This window comes from Dasypus novemcinctus, chromosome 18, assembly GCF_030445035.2.
Source record: "Dasypus novemcinctus isolate mDasNov1 chromosome 18, mDasNov1.1.hap2, whole genome shotgun sequence".
Taxonomy (NCBI): domain Eukaryota; kingdom Metazoa; phylum Chordata; class Mammalia; order Cingulata; family Dasypodidae; genus Dasypus; species Dasypus novemcinctus.
Window position 1 is genome coordinate 75,461,810 of NC_080690.1, and position 16,008 is coordinate 75,477,817.

Below are 16,008 nucleotides of genomic sequence, written 5' to 3' on the forward strand. Positions count from 1 at the left end.
ATCCATTCATCAGTTCATGGACACCAGGGTGGTTTACAACTTTTGGCAATTGTGAATAACACCTCTATGAACGTAAGTGTGCAGATGTCGGCTCGTGTCACGGCTCTCAGTTCTTCTGGGTATATATCCACTAGTGGTTTTGCAGGGTCACATGGCAAGTCTATATTAAGCTTCTTTAGGAACTGCCAGAAAGTCCTCCACAGTGGCTATACCATTCTGCATTCCCACCAACAGTGAATACGTGTTCCTATCTCTCCACATCCTCTCCAATACTTGTAGTTCCCTGTCTTTTTAATAATGACCATTCTGATAGTTATGAAATGATATCTTATCATAGTTTTGATTTGTATTTCCCTAACCATTAATGATGTGGAGCATTTTTTCATTTGTTTTTTGCCATTTGTATTTCTTCTTTGGACAAATGTCTATTTGAGTCTTTTGTCCATTTTTTAATCACGTTGATTGTCTTTTTATTCTTGAGCTGTAGTATCTCTTTATATATCATGGATATGAAACACTTATAGGACATGTGATTTCCAAATATTTTCTCTCATTGATTTGGCTGCCTGTTCACCCTTTTGACAAAGTCCCATGAGGTGCAAAAGTGTTTAATTTTGAGGAGGTCCTATTTATCTATTTTTTTCTTTTGTTGTGCATGCTTTGGGTGTAAGGCCCAAAAAATCACCACCTACTACAAGGCCTTGAATGTTTCTCTACATTTTCTTCTAGTATTTTTCATGTCCTGGCTTTTATATATAGGTCTTTGATCCATTTTTGAGTTGATTTTTGTATGGGGAGTGAGATGGGGTCCTCTTTCATTCTTTTGGTTATAGATATCCAGTTCTCCCAGCACCATTTCTTTTTTTTTTTTTTTTTTTTTTTTTTTTTTAATTTTTTTATTTTTTATTGACTTTGTAATAATATTACATTAAAAATATATATGTGAGGTCCCATTCAACCCCACCCCCCCACCCCCCCCTCTCCCCCCCCCCCCCAACAACACTCGTTCCCATCATCATGACACATCCATTGGATTTGGTAAGTACATCTTTGGGCACCTCTGCACCTCATATACATTGGTTCACATCATGACCCATACTCTCCTCTATTCCATCATGTAGGCCCTGTGAGGATTTACAATGTCCGGTGATTACCTCTGAAGCACCATCCAGGGCAGCTCCATGTCCCGAAGACGCCTCACCATTTCTTGAAGAGACTGCTTTGTACTGTTAACATGGACATGGTAGGTTTGTCAAAAACCAGGGACCGTATAGGTGAGAGTTTCTTTCTGGACTCTCAATTCTATTCCACTAATCGATATGTCTATCTGTATGCCAATACCATGATGTTTTGACCACTGTAGCTTAGTCATATATTTCAAGATCAGGCAGTGAAATTCCTCTCATGTTGCTCTTCTGTTTTAGAATGCTTTTGGCTATTCAGGTTTGCTTTCCCTTCCAAATGAATTTGGTAGTTGTCTTTTCTATTTCTGTAAAGTAGGCTATTGGAATTTTCATTGGTATTGCATTGACTCTATGTAAATAAGTTTGGATAGGACTGACATCTTCATGATATTTAGTCTTCCAATCGATGAACACAGAATGTCTTTCCATTTGTTAGTTCTTCATTAATTTCTTTTAGCACTGTTTTGTAGTTTCCTGCATATAGGTCCTGTACTTTTTTTTTTTTTTGATTGTCCTAAATGTTTATTAGGTATGAATTTTACAAACATTACTTATGTATTAGCAGTAATGGTGGAGCTGGAGAGAACTGCACCTTCTCCAAGCTGCATGGTAATAATATTTGTGGCCCTTTCCAAGGCCATGGCTCTTGCGGCCTGCAGATGTCAGCCCATGCATCTCCCTGTGCTTGTGGACTGGCTTAGTGATCCATCGGGTGTCAGGATTTCTTCTGATTGCTTTATGGAATGGATCAATGAGGATAATCTCAAAGAATCTGTATGTGGAATCTTCACCAACCCAGTAAGAATTCAGAACTCTGAGTGCCCCACAGTGCTATCCAGCTTGCTCCTCAACAACAGACTGAAGGCTTCAAGCAAACTTCAGCCAGTTAACACCAGGATGGACAGGCTTGCAATAGACTGCACCCTTAGGAACAGGGCATTTGCAGCCTTCATGCCACACTCGAATCTTGCAGATGACATAAGCTTGATTGGCCTTGTATCCCAGTCTGTGCACTTTATCTGTGAGGTGCAGGGAGGCTTGTGGAGCACAGACAGCTGGCGGTACTGCCAGCAGCGGATCCGCAAAAGAAAGTACATCACATTGGACTGCTTCTTCCTCCATAGCTCCTTGATGTATCTGTAAGCACCTATCTTGGCTTACCCTGACGGCTGCTACCAGATGGAAAGAAAGGAGCCTTCCTCCCACCAGTCTTGTACTTCTTTGGATAAATTGATTCCTAGGTAAAAGAGTCTTTTTGTTGCTATTGTAAATGGAATTTTCCCCCTGATTTGCTCCTCAGATTATTCAAAACTAGTGTACAAAAACATTACTGATTTTTGCATGTTAATCTTCTATCCTGCCACTTTGTTGAATTTACTTTTTTAAAGACTTATTTATTCTTATTTATTTCCCCTTCCCCCACCCCATTGTCCGCTCTCTGTGTCCATTTGCTGTGTGTTCTTCCTCGTTCGTTTGCATTCTTGTCAGCAGCACCAGGAATCTGTGTCTCTTTTTGTTGCGTCATCTTACTGCATCAGCTCCCCATGTGTGCAGCACCACTCCTGCACAGACTGTGCTTTTTTCATGTGGGGCGGCTCTGCTTGAGGGGTGTACTCCTTGCATGTGGAGCTCCCCTATGTGGGAGACACCCCTGTGTGGCATGGCACTCCTTGCGCGTATCAGCACTGCACGTGGGCCAACCCACCATATGGGTCAAGAGGCCCTGGGTTTGAACTCTGGACCTCCTATGTGGTAGGTGGATGCTCTATAAGTTAAACCAAATCCACTTTCCTGAACTTATTTAATACCTCAAGTAACTTTGTCATAGGCATCGCAGAATTTTCTAACTACAGGATCACATCATCTGCGAATTGTGAAAGTTTTATTTTCTCCTTTCCTATTTGGATGTCTTTAATCTTTTTTCTTGTCTAATTGCTTTAGCCAGAACTTCTAGTGCAATGTGGAACAACGTTGACAGTGGGCATCCTTGTCTTGTTTCCAATCGTAGAGGGAACTCTTTGAATGTTTCTCCATTGAGTACAATGTTGGCTGTGGGTTTTTCGTATGTACCTTTTACCATATTGAGGAATTTTCCTTCTATTCCTATCTTTAGAAAGTTTTTTATCAAAAAAAGATGCTGGATTTTGTTGAATGCCTTTTCGGTGTCAATTGAGACAATCCTATGAGTTTTTTCCTTCAATCTGTTAATGTGGTACAATACAGTGATTGATTTTTTAAAAAAAGATTTATTTATTTAATTAATTAATTGATTTCTCTTCCCTTCCCCCCCACCCTGGTTGTCTGTTCTCTCTGTGTCTATTTGCTGCGTCTTCTTTGTCCGCTTCTGTTGTCGTCAGCGGCACGGGAATATGTATTTCTTTTCACTGTGTCATCTTGTTGTGTCAGCTCTCCGTGTGTGTGGTGCCATTCCTGGGCAGGCTGCACTTTGTTTCGCGCTGGGCTGCTCTCCTTATGGGGTGCACTCCTTGCGTGTGGGGCTCCGCTACACGGGGGACACCCCTGCGTGGCAGGGCACTCCTTGCATGCATCAGCACTGCGCGTGGGCTAGCTCCACACGGGTCAAGGAGGCCCGGGGTTTGAACCGCAGACCTCCACATGGTAGATGGACGCCCTAACCACTGGGCCAAGTCCGCCGCCCCAGTGATTATTTTATGTTGAACCAGCCTTGCATACCAGGAATAAATCCCACTTGATCATGATGTATAAGTCTTTTGATATGCTGCTGGATTTGATTCACAAGTATCTTGTTGAGAATTTTTGCATAAACATTCATTAGAGAGATTGGTCTGTAATTTCCTTTTCTTATAGTGTCTTTATCTGGCTTTGGTATTAGGGTAATGTTGGCTTCATAAAATGTGTTGGGCAATATTCCCTCCACTTCAACTTTCTGGGAGAGTTTAAACCCTCCACTTTGTCTAGGTTATCTAATTTACTGGAATACAGTTTCTTGTGTCCTCTTATGCACCTTTTTATTTTGGTGGGGTCAGTTGTAACTTCCCCTCTTTCATTTCTGATTGTATTTGTTTGCATTTTCTCTCTTTTTTTCTTTGATAGTCTAGCTAGGGGTTTCAATTTCAGTGATTTCAAAGAACCAGCTTTTGGTTTTGTTGATTTTCTCTATTGTTTGCTGTTGCTGTTTGTTTGTTGTTTTGTTCTCAATTTCATTTATTTCTGCTCTAATCTTTATTATTTCTTTCCTTCTGCTTGCTTTGGGATTGGTTTGCTGTTCTTTTTCTAGTTTCTCAAGTTGTTCAGTTAAATCTTTGAGTTTAGCTCTTTCTTCTTTTTTATATAGGCATTTAGGGCTATAAATTTCCCTCTCAAGACTGTCTTCACTGTATCCCATAAATTTTGATATATTATCATTTTCATTTGTCTCAATATATTTACTGATTTCACATGCAATTATTTCTTTGGCCAACAGATTATTTAGGAGTGTGCTGTTTAGCCTCCACATATTTGAAAATTCACCTATTTCCAGTCTAATATTGATTTCCAGTTTCATTCTATTATGATCAGAGAAGGTGCTTTATATAATGTCAGTCTTTTTATATTTATTGAGAGCTGCATTGTGTTCTGAAATGTGATCTATCCTGGAGAAAGATTCATGGGCACTTGAGAATAATGTATAATCCACTGAGTTTGGATGCTGCATTCTGTATGCCTGTTAGGTGTAACTCATTTATCATATTTGTTCAAGTGCTCTATTTCCTTATTTATTTTCTGTCTAGTTGTTCAAACTAATGATGTGAATGGTGTGTTGAAGTCTCCAATAATTATTGTGTAGATGCCTATTTCTCCCTTCAGTTTTTCCAGAGTTTGTTTCATGTATTCTGGGGCCCACTTGTTAGGTGCATAGATATTTATGCCTGTTATATTATCCTGGGGGATTGTCAAGTTTATGAACATATAATGGCCTTCTGTATCTCTTATGACTTTTTTGCATTCAAAGTCTACTTTGTCCAATATTAATGTATTATTCAGCCAAAGGGGTACTGATACAAAGTACCAGAAATTTGTTGGCATTTTTAAAGGGTATTTATTCTGATTGAGGTATGGTGTGCTTCACGGACATGTAAGTTCATTCCTTTTGTGAGAGTGGGATATTTTCAGCTATTATTTCTTCAAATACTCTTTCTGCCTCTTTTCCCTTCTCATCTCCTTCTGGAACTCCTGTGACACATATGTTGTTACATTTCATGCTGTCATTCAACTCCCAGAGCCCCTGCTCAATTTTTCCCATTCTTTTCTCTCTCTGTTCTTTTCTCTCCTCATCTGTTCTTTCTTATCACTTATTCTTTCTTCTGTCATTTCAAGTCTGCCTGTAACGTGTATGCCTCTAATGTGTTTTTCATTATTTTGTCTTTCATTTCCATTAGCTCTATAACTTTTCTATTCAGGATTTCAAATTCTTCCTAGTGATCATTCAGTGTCTTCTTGATGTTATCTCTTTAGCCATATTGTCATTAATTTGATTTTGGAAATTTGTGTGCATCTCATTAATTAGTTCTCCTAAATCCTCTGTCTCTTCTGGGGCTTTGATATATTCCTTTCCTTGGGTCATGTCTTCCATTTTCTTAGCACGGCTTATATTTTTTTGCTGATGTCTAAGCATCTAATTTGGATGGCAGTTTACTCAGATGTTCAATTTCTTTCTCTTTTGTAGGGATTTAGTGGTGGGAGGCTGTGTGATACTGCTCCTCTTTGATTCTTGGTTCAATCCAGATTGTTAGGATTGACCTTGTTAGTCCCTCAAAAAGTGGGCTCTTGACCCCATAATGGGTTGCAGACCGGCTTCCTGGCCCTGGGTATGGAGGCTATAAAGACTGGAAAAAGCCTCTCCTACTTATTTTTAATTTTCTTCCATGCACTTCCTTGGTCTGCATCAGATGGGACTCTTTGACAACCCTCTCAGTTCAGTGCCTGGTCAGAGTGTGTTTGGTGCAACACAGAGTGGCTCAAAATGATAGAGGTTCCTGCCTGGAGCACGAGAGCCTTGCAATTCAAATTTCTCAGTGACTGTTCTCCAGCCTTCTCTGGTAGCCCCCTCTCCCTTTTCACAGGTAGGAAATAATTCCACTTCCCTCTGCATCCTTGACAATCATTACGAGTTAGTAGAGAAGGAGATTCGGAAGGTCAGATCTCTTCAGTCCCAGATCTCTTTATTCTCTCACCAGCTTCCAAGGCAAACATATGGCATGGCCCCACCTTACCTGGAAGGGCTTGTGGGACACAACACACCAAATTTTGGGTGAAATCCTGGATAAAATCCAGCATTCCTCTAAGGTCAGGAACAAGACAAAGATGCCCACTGTCAACATCATTATTCCACATTGTACTAGAAGTGCTAGCTAGAGCAATTAGACAAGAAAAAATAAATAAATAAAGGCATCCAAATAGGAAAAGAGGTGGGAAGAGGACTTGGCCCAATGGATAGGGCGTCCGCCTACCATATGGGAGGTCCGCAGTTCAAACCCCGGGCCTCCTTGACCCGTGTGGAGCTGGCCCACATGCAGTGCTGATTTGTGCAAGGAGTGCTGTGCCATGCAGGGGTGTCCCCCATGTAGGGAAGCCCCATGTACAAGGAGTGCACCCCATAAGGAGAGCCGCTCAGTGTGAAAGAAAGTGCAGCCTGCCCAAAAATGGCACCGCATACACAGAGAGCTGACATAGCAAGATAACACAACAAAAAGAAACACAGATTCCCAGTGCTGCTGATAAGGATAGAAGCAGTCACAGAAGAACACACAGTGAAAGGACACAGAGAGCAGACAACTTGGGGGGGGGGGGGGGGGAGAAATAAATTAAAAAAAAATAATAATAAATAAATCTTAAAAAAAAAAAAACAAATAGGAAAAGAGGAAGTAAAACTCTCATTGTTTGAGGATGACATGATCCTGTACTTAGAAAATTCTGAAGTATCCACAACAAAGCCTCTTGACCTAATAAATGAGTTAAGCAAAATGGCAGGATACAAGATCAACATACAGAAATCAGTGATGTTTATGTACACTATTACTGAACTATCTGAGGAGGAAATCAGGGGGAAAATTCTATTTATAATAGCAACAAAAAGACTCACATACCTAGGAATTAATTTAACCAAAGAAGTACAGGATCTAGATGCAGAAAACTACAAAACAATGCTAAAATTAAATCAATAAAGACCTAAACAAATGGAAAAAGATTCCATCTTCATGTATTAGAAGAGGATCAAGAAGATATAATCTTATCCAAACTGACTTATAGATTCAATGCAATACCAATCAAAATTCCAACAGCCTACTTTATAGAAAAAGAAAAGGCAATTACCAAATTCATTTGGAAAGGAAAATGCACCCGAATGGCCAAAAGCATTCTAAAAATGAAGAACAATGTGGGAGAAATTTCACTGCCTGACCTGGAATCACATTACAAAGCTACATTGGTCAAAACAGCATGATATTGGCATACAGATAGACACATTGATCAGTGGAATAGAATTGAGAGTCCAGAAATAAACTCTCACCTATATGGTCCCTGACAAACCTACCAAGTCCATGTTAACGGTACAAAGCAGTCTCTTCAACAAATGGTGCTGGGTGAAGTGGATATCTATAACCAAAAGAATGAAAGAGGACCCCATCTCACTCCCTATATAAGAAATCAACTCAAAAATGGATCAAAGACCTAAGTGTAAAAGCCAGGACATGAAAAATACTAGAAAAAATGTAGAGAAACATTTAAGACCTTGTGGTAGGTGGTGGTTTTGTGGACCTTACACCTAAAGCATGTACAACAAAAGAAAAAAACAGAAATGGGACCTCCTCAAAATTAAACACTTTTGTACCTCACAGTACTTTGTCAAAAGTACTTTGTCAAAAGGCAGCCATCTCAATAGGAGAAAATACTTGGAAAAGACATGACTGATAAGCATTTAATACCCAGGATATGTAAAGAGATGTTACAACTCAACAATAAACAGACAATCAACTTGATTAAAAATGGGCAAAAGAGAACCAGCAAGATGGCGCGGAGTAAGGAACTCCTAGAGTCAGCTCCTGCTACAGGGCAGTTAGCAAATACCCAGAGCTCTCTGGAGCTAGCTGAATCACCTGTTTGGGGGCTCCAGACCAGAAGAGCATCCTGCAACATCCTTGAAGGACTGGAAGGAGGAGATAGCCCATCTGCAGAGAAGACTCGTAAGTAGAGCGCTCCATGCCCCAGAGGCCAGTGCCCATCCTCCATAGGAGGCACAAGCCGCCTCGAGAGCTGTTCCATGGATGGAATTGAAAGTTCCACTTCCCAAAAACAGGGGAGGAGGAGATGATTGGCTGCAGATTTCAGCTACTGATTGACAGACTTGGCTGGCTAAGATATAACCCTGGGAACAACTGGGATGTGAACCAGCCCAAGTCAGAAAGAAGCCAGTAGCCACTATTCTGACTCCATCCCCATCCTGAGGGAAAGCCAGGCTGACTGAAATTCTCACCGTCCACAGGAACCTGTTTCTTTCACACAGATTGTCCTGTAGCCCTAGCCTCAGCCTTCAGCCCCACCTCTGGCAGGGAGGAGGCTGCAGGCCCTGCACCAGCAAATATAAGTAATTGCAGGTATCTTTGGTTGGCATAGACTGAAAACCAGAAGTCTAGGGAAGGGGACTTGGCCCAGTGGTTAGGGCATCCGTCTACCATATGGGAGGTCCACAGTTCAAACCCTGGGCCTCCTTGACCCGTATGGAGCTGGCCTACTCGCAGTGCTGATGCGTGCAAGGAGTGCCCTGCCACGCAGGGGTGTCCCCGCGGGGGGGAGCCCCATGAGCAAGGAGTGTGCCCCGTAAGGAGAGCCACGCAGCGCAAAAGAAAGTTCAGCCTGCCCAAGAATGGTGCCGCACACACGGAGAGCTGACACAAGATGATGCAACAAAATGAAACAGATTCCCGTGCCACTGATAAGGTTAGAGGCGGTCACAGAAGAACATACAGCGAATGGACAGAGAGAGCAGGCAAGTGGGGGGGGGGAGAAGGGGAGAGAAATAAACAAATAAATCTTTTAAAAAAAACAGAAGTCTACCAGGGCAACTGTGGTCATCTTAGACCTGCACTGCATAGATTGCTGCCAACAGCTGCAGCTCCATCCCTGCCCTAGGCAGGGGAGAAAGAGATGGGAAGCTTCATCAGTCTCTCTGGGCAACTACAGTCTAGGCCTGCATGTGGATTATTCCACATATCTGTGACTCTGTCCCTACCCCTGGCAAAGGAAAAAGCTAGAAGCTTCACTGGTCCCAGGTGCAATGAGGGCAGCTTGAGCCTCCACAGCTTACAACACTAAGTGCATTCTTGGCTCCCACTGCATGACCAGCAAGGAAGAAAGGATAGGAAGCCCTAAACTTGAGAAAAGTGCACCCAGAAAAAAATACTCTAGTAGGTCAGATATGAAGACACCAACAAAAAATAACAATCCACACCAAGAAACAGGAAGCTATGGCCCAGTTAAAGGAACACGATAAGCCTCTAGATAACATAAAGGAGTTGAGACAACTAATCATAGATGTTCAAACAAATCTCCTTAATAAATTCAATGAAATGGCTAAAGATATTAAGGATATTAAGAAGACATTGGATGAGCACAAAGAAGAATTTGAAAGCATGCATGGAAAAATAGCAGATCTTATGGGAATGAAAGGTGCTATCAATGAAATTAAAAAAACATTGGAATCATGTAATAGCAGATTTGAGGAGGCAGAAGAAAGGATTGGTGAGCTTGAAAAAATGGCCTCTGAAAGTGAACATACAAAAGAACAGATGAAGAAAAGAATGGAAAAACTGAAGAAGGTCTCAGGAAACAAATGACAGCAAAAGGCATGCAAACATATGTGTCATGGGTGTCCCAGAAGGAGAAGAGAAGGGAAAAGGGGCAGAAGGAATATTTGAAGAAATAATGGTAGAAAATTTCCCAACTCTACTGAAGGACATAGATATCCCTGTCCAAGAAGCACAACATACTCCCATCTGAAAAAATCCAAATAGACCAACTCCGAGACACATACTCATCAGAATGTCAAATGCAAAGACAAAGAGAATTCTGAGAGCAGGAAGAGAAAAGCAATGCATAACATATAAGGTATATCCAATAAGATTAAGTGCTGACTTCTCACCAGAAACCATGCAGGCAAGAAGATAGTGGTCTGATATATTTAAGATACTAAAAGAGAAAAACTTCCAGGCAAGAATCTTATATCTAGCAAGACTGTCTTTCAAAAATAAGGGTGAAATTAGAATATTCACAGATAAACAGAAACTGAGAGAATTTCTAAGCAAGAGACCAGATTTTCAGGAAATACTAAAGGGTGTGCTAGAGCCTGAAAAGAAAAGACAGGAGAGAGGGGCCTGGAAGAGAGTCTAGACATGAAGACTATATCAATAAAATTAACTAAAAGTATCAGAAGAGTGGTAAAAATAAAATAAGACAGATGAAACTCAGTCAGGAACAAACCTAACGAATGATGTAAAGTACTGCAACTCAATGTTAAAACAAATTTAAAAAGCCCTAAATAACTGGAAGAACATTCCGTGCTCATGGACTGGAAGACTAAATATCATTAAGATGTCAATTCTACTCAAATTGCTAAACAGATTTAATGCAATCCCAATAAAAATTCCACCAGCATTAAAGAAAAATGGAAAACACGATCACTACATTTATTTGAAAGGGTAAGGAGTCCTGAATAGCCAGAAACATCATAAAAAGGAAAAGTGAACCCTCATCTCCAGACTTTAAATCATAATACCTACCTATAGTGGTAAAAACAGCATGGTATTGGCCTAAAGATAGACATAAGAGACCAATGGAACCAAATTTATGGTTCAGAAACAGACCCTCACAGGTATGGTCAAGTGATTTTTGACTAGCCTGTCAAACTTACACAGCTCAGGCAGAACAATCCATTCAACAAATGGTGCTGAAAGAATTGGATATCCATAGCTGAAAGAAGGAAAGAGGACCCCTATCTCACACCTTATCCAAAAATTAACTCAAAATGGATCAAAAAACTAAAAATAAAAGCAAGAACCATAAAACTTCTAGAAGAAATTATTGGAAAATATCTTCAAGACCTGGTGGTAGGTGATGGATTCTTAAAGGAAATAAGAGGAGGATTGAGTAGACTACTGATGTTTAATGCATGTAGAAGTTTCAATTAGCTTTACTGTAAAAGTGTGGAAATGTATAGAGTGGATGGTAACACACAGTAACAGCTGGTTTATAAATGGGGATGTGACTGAAAATGGTAGTCTAGTCATGTAAATGCCAGTTGAATAATGCTAGAGAATGCCAGAGAATAATGTAGGAACTGGATAGCATAGTAAACCAAGAGGTGGATGAGAATTGTGGTTGATGGTACAGATGCAAGAGTGTCCTTTGTTAGCTAGAGCAAATGTATATCACTATTGCAGGATGGTGGGAATGTGGAGAAGCATGGGAAAAATACAGCTGGAGTGACCTATGGACTGTGGTTAGTAGTAATAATATAATATTCTTGTATCTATGCCAAAGATGTTGCTACTGAGGCAGTATGGAAAATGTGAGCCAAATGTACACAATGGACATGGTAACAATCAGATGATATTATTTTATCTGTAGCAAATGACACACCACATTGTGGTGTGTTGATGGAGGGGTGCTGTCTGGGAATTCTGCACATGTGCATGATTGTTTTATAAGTTAACAACTTCTGTCATAAAAATATTATTAAAAATAATAATAGGGTGGGTTGGGGGAAAAACATACCAAATATAAGATAAGGACTATGATTAGTAGTAAGATTTTGATAACATTCTTTAATAATTTGTAATATCTCATAACAATGCAAGGTGTTGGTGGAGGGTTGCTGTATTGGACCCCTGTGTGATGCTGTTGTGCATGTTTGCTTTGTAAGTTCACAACTTTTACTATACACTTAATTATTTATGTAAGTTCATATATAAATGATATAAAGATAATAATAATGGGATTGGTTGAGGGGAAAATACTTTGTATGGTAGTAAAAATAAATAAATACATAAATGATAAGGAAAAAAAATGGGCAAAAGACTCGAATAGACATTTGTCCACAGAAAAATACAAATGGCAAAAAACACATGAAAAAATGCTCAACATCACTAATGATTAGGGAAATACAAATCAAAACTAGAATGAGATCTCATTTCACACCTATCAGAACGGCCACTATTAAAAAGACAGAGAACTAATAATAAACGTGTTGGAGAGGATGTGGAGAGATAGGAACACTTATTCATTGCTGGTGGGAATGCAGAATGAATGGTACAGTCACTGTGGAGGATTGTTTGGCATTTCCTAAAGAAGTTGAATATAGACTTGCCTTTTGAACCTGCAATACCACTACCAGGTATATGCCCAGAGAGCTAAGAGCAGTGACATGAATAGATATCTGCACATCAATGTTCAAAGCAGCATTATTTACAATTGCCAAAAAGTAGAAACAACTTCGGTGTCCTTCAGCCAATGAGTCGATAAAGAAACTGTGGTGTATTCACACGATGGAATATTATGCAGCTGTAAGAAGAAATGAAGGTATAAAGCATATGACAACATGGATGAACCTAGAGGACATTATGTTGAGCAAAGCAAGCCTGACACAAAAGGACAAATACTGTATGATTCGTTACTATGAACCAAATATATTGTGCAACATAGTGTATGATTTTAAAAAATTTATACGTATCCAGTACATTTGAGAAATGTATGTCTTTATTCTACTGTGTTTTCTTTTTTAATTGTTTATATTTTCAATAACTAAATGTACAAAATAATGTTTTTTAAAAGAGTCATAAGACAAATGACAAACTGGAAAAAAAGAGAATGAGGTACTGACATATGCTACAACATGGGTGAACCTTGAAAGGATGATGCTAATGAAAGAGACAAGTCACAAAATGCTATTTACCATATAATTCCATTCATAAGAAATGTCAAAAATAAGGAAATCTATAGAGACACAAGTAGATTAGTAGTTTCTTAGGGCTGGAGGGGATGGAGCGATACAAGTGTGACAGCTAAAATTTAAAGGGATTCTTTTAGACGAAATGTAAATATCTGTGAATATACTAAAAACCACTGAAGTGTACAGTTTAAATGAGTGAATTGGGGAAGGGGATGTGGGTCAAGTGATTGGGCTCCCATCTACCACATTGGAGGTCTCAGATTCAGTTCCCAGGGCTCTGGGTTAAGGTGAGCTGGCCCACACAGCAAGCTGGCCTGCATGGCGAGCTGACACAACAAAAAAGAGACACAGAGGAAAAGACAATGAGAGACACAATAAACCAGGGAGCTGAGGTAGCTCAAGCTATTGAGTGTCTCTCTCCGATGTTGGAGGGTCCCAGGATCAGTTCCCAGTGCCTCCTAAACAGAAGACGAGAAGAGAAGAAAAGCAGACACAGAAGAATGTGCAGTGAAAGGACACAGAGAACAAACAGAGTATGCAAGCAGCAAGGGGGGTGGAATTAAAAAAACCTTGGAAAAAAATAATAAATGAGTGAATTGCATAGGGTGTGAATTATATCTTAATGAAGCTATTAAGAAAATAATTTGACATAAGGTTTTGTGCTTACTCAAGTTCTTAGAACCACAACTAATCTAGCATGAAGTATACGGTTAAAGTCCAGATTCTATAGTATCACACTTTCATTTTTGAAGTCAACAGAACTTAAATCTCAGTTTGGGAGGTAGAACTGGCTCAACTGATAAGAGTATCTGCCTACCACAGGGGAGGTTCAGGGTTCAAACATGGTGAGCTGGCCCATGCGCAGTGCTGATGCTCGCAAGGAGTGCCGTGTCATGCATGGGTATCCCCCATGTAGGGGAGCCCCATGCGCAAGAAATGCACCCTGTTAGGCGAGTCACCCTGCGCAAAAAAAGCGCAGCCTGCCCAGGAGTGGTGCCGCACACATGGAGAGCTGACACAGCAAGATGACGCAACAAAAAGAGACACAGATTCCTGGTGCCGCTGACAAGAATGCAAGGGGACACAGAAGAACACACAGCAAATGGACACAGAGAGCAGACAATGGGGTGGGGGAGGGGAGAGAAATAAATTTTAAAAAATAAATTTTTTTTAAAAGATTTATTTATTTCTCTCCCCTTCTCCCCCACCCCGGTTGTCTGTTCTCTGTGTCCATCTGCTGCATCTTCTTTTGTCCACTTCTGTTGTTGTCAGTGGCACAGGAATCTGCATCTCTTTTTTGCTGTGTCATCTTGTGTCATTTCTGTGTGTGGGTGGCGCCATTCTTAGGCAGGCTGCACTTTCTTTCGCGTTGGGCAGCTCTCCTTATGGGGTGCACTCCTTGTGCGTGGGGCTCCCCTACACGGGGGACACCCCTGCATGGCATGGCATTCCTTGTGCGTATCAGCACTGTACATGGGCCAGCTCCACACGGGTCAAGGAGGCCCGGGGTTTGAACCGCGGACCTCCCATGTGGTAGACGGATGCCTTAACCACTGGGCCAAGTCCGCCGCCCTAAAAAATAAATCTTAAAAAAAAAATCTCACTTAAACAAGGCTGAGGATCCCAAGTGATTCACAAGGGAAAAGGTAAAAAATACCCAAGACTACCTCCTCACTTCTGGAAGGAAGTTATGCTCACCCAGGGAGACCAGGTTCCTGTAGTTCTCCATCATCACGTCCCTGTACAAAGCCCTCTGCTCAGGGTCCAGGCATTCCCATTCCTCCTCAGAGAATTCTATGGCCACATCCCAGAATGTCACCGGTCCCTGAAATGAAAAACACATTCACCAAGTGGCCATGGGGAGGGTTCTTACCCTCTTACAAAATGAGAGGAGGGAAGTAGATGTGGCTCAACTGAGAGCGTTCGCCTACTAGGGTTCGAACCCAGGGCCTCCTGGCCTGTGTGGTGAGCTGGCCCATGCACAGTGCTGCCACATGCAAGGAGTGCCATGCCACACAGGGTATCCCCCGCATAGGGAAGCCCCAGACGCAAGGAGTGTGTCCCACAAGGAGAGATGCCCCGTGCTATAAAAGCACAGCCCACCCAGGAGTGGCACCGCACACACAGAGAGCTGACTCAGCAAGAAGACGCAACAAAAAGAGACACAGCCCGGTGCCACCAAGAATGCAAGCGGTCACAGAAGAACACAAAGCGAATGGACACAACAGAGCAGACAATGGAGGGGGGGAAGGGGAGAGAAGTAAATAAAATAAATCTTTAAAAAAAATTAAGGATCAACTCAACTGATTCGAATGTTTTCACAGATCCATATAAGAGAATTTTGAGCAAGATTTATTCCTGATTTTGTTTCATCATACTTTTGCATCAAAGGATATGAAATAGAAACTAAATTACTATAGATATAAAATTTCTGAAATATAAAAAAAAAATACAAGTGAAAAATATTCAACACAGGGTCCTCTATATTGGAGTGCTATGTATTACATTGTACACACCAAGGGATAGTCAATATTTAGATAAGCTAGAGCAGGAGTGGTGTCTTTAGAGATCATAAAGTCCACAGTGGTTTAGAAAGATCAGAATCTAAAAATTATTGAGGAGACATCAAGAGCAATGACTAACAGTTTTTGAATACTTATCAGATGCTAAGCATTATTCTAAATGTTTTACTTGAGTTAACTCCTATAATGACATAAAAGTTTATTAGGGAAAAAGCAAATTCTACTGTAGAGAGGAGACAACTGTGTCACAAAGCGTGTAGGGAATTTTTCTCAGATCTTTCATACACATGATGAGCACCTGAGCATGTACATACCTGCACAAATGTATATTTAAATAATT

At 40.7% G+C, this 16,008-nt stretch overlaps 1 protein-coding gene and 1 pseudogene across 1 annotated transcript in view; both read right to left on the reverse strand.

The window, feature by feature from the left end:
- Nucleotides 1-16,008, reverse strand: part of LOC101443501 (zinc finger protein 677-like) — a 41,632-nt gene that overhangs the window by 12,232 nt on the left and 13,392 nt on the right. Inside the window, exon 3 of the mRNA XM_004460293.5 lies at nucleotides 14,845-14,971. Coding sequence (XP_004460350.2) covers nucleotides 14,845-14,971 — 127 coding nt within the window. The remainder of the gene's footprint in view (nucleotides 1-14,844; nucleotides 14,972-16,008) is intronic.
- Nucleotides 1,628-6,539, reverse strand: LOC139436924 (large ribosomal subunit protein eL15-like; annotated as a pseudogene).